The 4,179-nt window shown below is 40.1% G+C and overlaps 1 protein-coding gene across 1 annotated transcript in view; it reads right to left on the bottom strand.

Moving 5' to 3' along the window:
• The window catches only part of MYO3A (myosin IIIA), a gene marked incomplete at its 5' end in the record, with an annotated part of 57,222 nt that overhangs the window by 14,923 nt on the left and 38,120 nt on the right, over positions 1–4,179 (bottom strand). The window contains 2 exons of the mRNA XM_009576609.1: positions 1,482–1,620; positions 2,331–3,300. Coding sequence (XP_009574904.1) covers positions 1,482–1,620; positions 2,331–3,300 — 1,109 coding nt within the window. The remainder of the gene's footprint in view (positions 1–1,481; positions 1,621–2,330; positions 3,301–4,179) is intronic.

Raw genomic sequence — 4,179 nt, 5'->3', positions numbered from 1 at the left:
AGGGAAATATGTAAGAACCAAGAGTTATTTTCCAAAGCATGAATTTTTAATTCCTCAGGTTTATCTTGTCAAAAATCAGCAATATTTAATAGAGAACTCAGTACAAACCCATTAATGACAATCACAAGCATTGTTCTCTCTTTAATGAAAGATTATGGCACTTAGTTTTCCATTCCACATCTGTCTTCTCTTGCAGTCTTTGGTATTGAAAACAGGTTGAACTACATAGATTATATACTAGCAGCCAGTTTACACTTAGAGGTTTAGATTTTGTAAACACCAAGCCCTCATTTTAGCAGCTTGCCCATTTGAGAGGACTGCAAAGTGGAAGTGAAGTACTTTTAGGATCTCTTCAACGTAGCCATGGGAACAGAAAGAAGTTTCAGCATACATGACAACTGAATGCACAATATTGTAATGAAAATAGTACAATTAGCTCTGGGCAGCAAGGGACAGTCCTGGATCTGATCCCAGCTGTGCAGGGGTGAGCAGAGATCTTCTCCAGAGGCAGTGCAGTGGCACGGGCTGGCACAAGCCTCCCTGCAGAAATGGAGACCCACCCAGTCATCTGCCAGGTTTGCCCTCATCTTCCTCCATATCTGCGGCCAGAGACACAGGCTGAGAAAATACCCTGTTAACGTCTATTCCAACTGAAGAGGCTTGAGCAGCTCAGTCAGCTCTTTGTGGACCTCTCCATGGGGCACAGGTCTTAATGATCTGCATGCTCTGAATCCCATGTCTTCCACCTTTATTCTCCAAGTACTCCTCCCCACTGCCACCTAACCTGCTCCAAGCATGCTTCCATTTTGGGAACCCCCACTGCCCATGTTAACTGGAGCATAAATAACTTCGGAGCGTATTTTCAGAGGTAATGTCCTCTTAAGTGTGTTAGTTAAATGGATGCCAATTATTAATAAAACTTTACTTGTAATTTTAAGGACATACCCACCAACGTGGGAAGGAGTTACAAGTTTTGGTAGCCTCAGTTGCATTTGTGGATAGCTAAAACTTTACTCAGCATAAATGTGACAAACTTTGGTAAATTGTTTGACATAGTACCTAAAAAAATATTTTGTTTTTAAAACATAGTCCCATTATCTTACCAACAGCACACACAATTGAGCAACATATAAGTAAAAAAGAGCCAATGAAGAATTTTTACCAAATAAAAGTATTTCTAGAGATGCTATGTCTAGGTCTCACAATGATTCATTCACCAATTTTAAGCAACACTGAAACAAAATACCAAGAAAAATGGTAAATATGTAAATCCCAACCAGGCTTGGATATTTCTCTGGAAACTATGTTCCAGACAGGTACTGGTATGGTGCTTAGTACAAAAATGGACAGCCTGAGTTATATGAGAAGCCAGAGCTAACTCATTTACTAGTTCCCTGGCTTTTAAAAAGATGACTAGGAGTGGCTTCTTGACAGTCCTGTTTAAAAATGAAAATTCTGCTAACAGTAAGGTTCAACATTACCTGACTGACAAACATGAGAAGAAAGTCGGCCATTAGCTTGCTTATCTTTGGACAGCATCACGGGTCTCAGCTGATGTGACAATATCATTTCATTCAATTTTTGCTGCAATGCTAAGTAGTCTTCGGATAATTTTGATATCTGAAAAATATAACACAGGATTTTACATTATTATATAAATAAGTATGTATGTTCCAACGTAATCAAAGATAAAATAGTGGACTAGAGAATGAATTTAAAAGGTATTGCTCCGCCTACTGCAGTGTAGTCCCCTACCATGCTTACCTCCCCACCCCCCTTAAAAAAAAAAAAGAAAAAAAGAAGAAAAAAAAAGACAAGTAGGAAACTCCACACTGCAGCCCAGTCCTGCAGCTACTTCATATTGGTTCACACATGTGAGCAAACGGTGCCTTGCTGATGCAAAATAGGTAGGCAGCTGTAGGCATACTTCTCTGCACATGTGTGAGTGCCTGACATTGACACAGCAACTTGTAGTTTAGTTTACAGAGACATTTCACAAGTTTACGGAATTAATGGCCTCGCCTGGTAAATGCACATTTCAACAAAGGCAAAGCTTCTGCATTTAACCTAAACCAGCTTAAAACTAACATAATTTTTTGCCAGTGCTCTAACTTTGTCTTTCTCTCCTTCCTGAAAAGGGTATTCTCTCTTGCAGCCCAAATATGCATTTTTGTAGAACACTCATTACAAAATCTCTGTCTCAGTTTAGAGAGTAAAACCTTGGTGCCACTGAAGCCAGTAAAATAACTTTGCCATTCTGTCATTGCTCAGAGGATACTGAGATTACTCAGAGTATTATGCTCAACATGTGTAGCTTATAAGCTTCTTACCTGCCGTGAAAAGGCTGCCAAATCACAAGCTTCTTTCTCTGAGTCGCCCTTCAGTGTCTTAGAGTCTTCAGCCTCTGTACTGCTGCTTTTCCTATCTTTTGTTGTTTGGGGATCATTATTTTGAACATGTACTGCTTCTGTTGGCTCCTTTATAGTTTTCTCTTGACTTTTGCAAGGTAGTTTCCCTTCTTTTCTAAGTTGTCCCCTCCTTCTGTAACCCCGGTAACTGCTCTGAATAACCACTGCTGCCTTCTCTTTGTCTTCTGAACCTTGTTTTTCTGCTTCAACTTGCTTCCGTGAGCCTCTTAGTGACTCTTTTCTCATAATTCCTTTACATCCTGTAGGCATCACTGCTTCATGTTTCAGATGGCTTCTTTCCACAGCCCTGTCAGTCCTGGGCTGGACCACAGCAGATTCTTGATTTTGCCCATCTGCACTGAGCGTGTCTTGATTATCTTGCTCTTGCTGGGGACCAGGTTCAGCTGTGATTTTGACGGAAGATTTGCTGGACAGCTCTTCCAAAAAGGCCTGTTCTTCACCTTCACCAACATGTTCTACTGCAGGGTTCTGCTTCACAGAAGCTCCCTCTCCTTCAGTAGATGTTTTCTGTTGCTCCTGTACATTCCTTTTGTCACTGTGCCCAGAGCACTTGCTGTCAGTAACATCATCTTGAATCTCCTCGTTTGCTGCTTCTTCCAGTGTATCATTTTGAGCTGGCTGCAGTTGTGCTTCAAGGTATTCCACAGCAGATAATTCTTCCTCTGCTATTTTTTTGTGCTGTTCCTTTATTTTTTTACGGACTCTGTAGCCTCTGTAATGGCTCTGAACAATGATAGCTGCCTCTTCTTCCATTTTAGGAAGAGTACTCTTCACTCCAGTTGGACTTTCCTCATTATCTTGAAGTTCTTCATCCTTTTCCGTTTCGCTAATGGATGCTGCATTTTCAGTTTGTTTCTTTCTAAATGATTCCCTGAACGGAATAGAGTTTTGGGCAAAAATTATAGCTGAAGGAGATGAAGTATAGTGACAACTTTACAACTACCTTTGGTGGTGTTTGTGTACTAAATGGCAATTTGATACATTGCAACATGGGAAAGATTTAGTGCATAGAGCTTGAATTAAAGATAGCAAACCAATCTCTGATGATTATTATTTCTTAAAGTGAAAAGGGACATCCCTGTTAAACTTCACGGAAAATTGCTCGGGGGACAATCTAGGCTGCATTAGGGCTGATAAAAGAGCAAAGAATTAATTTAAATGTTCACAAAAACATAAGGCAGAAACTTTATAGCACCTGAAATATGTATAAATACACACAATCATAAATGTATTCATGAAAGAAAACTGCCTCAAGTCACACTAGGAATGCAAAAAGAATGATCCTGGGCTTAGGTCCAGGTCAAATTTAACAGACCTATTCCCTAAACTGTCTTTGTTACTATCAATAAAACTTCAGTGCCAGGTGAAATCTGCCACCCTGTTCCTTCCCTCTGAAAGACTCTGGACTCCTTCACAGCTGTTTTCCACCTCTCTGGACTAGTCTCCACCTACTTAAATGCTATCACTGAAAAAACAATAGTGATGAGCAAAGTGCTACTAGTTCCATTTCAGAGGTTAGAACTACAACCATATTGCAGAGATATTTAGAATGTGATTCACCTCACCTAACTTTTAGCTGTTTGATCTGAGCAAGACATTTGGGTTCCCGCTGTCATCACCTATGCTTATCTCAAACAGTGACTTAAGATGAGAACAGTTCCTTGCAGATGCCTATTTCTTGCTCTTGTCTGAGCATTTTTTATGATGAGCTAGTTCCAAAAAGAGACTCCTCTACAGATTACATTAACAT

This window comes from Fulmarus glacialis, unplaced genomic scaffold (genome assembly GCF_000690835.1).
Source record: "Fulmarus glacialis isolate BGI_N327 unplaced genomic scaffold, ASM69083v1 scaffold12514, whole genome shotgun sequence".
NCBI lineage: Eukaryota > Metazoa > Chordata > Aves > Procellariiformes > Procellariidae > Fulmarus > Fulmarus glacialis.
The sequence above is the reverse complement of the archived record's forward strand: the minus strand, read 5'-3'. Positions and strand labels throughout refer to the sequence as shown.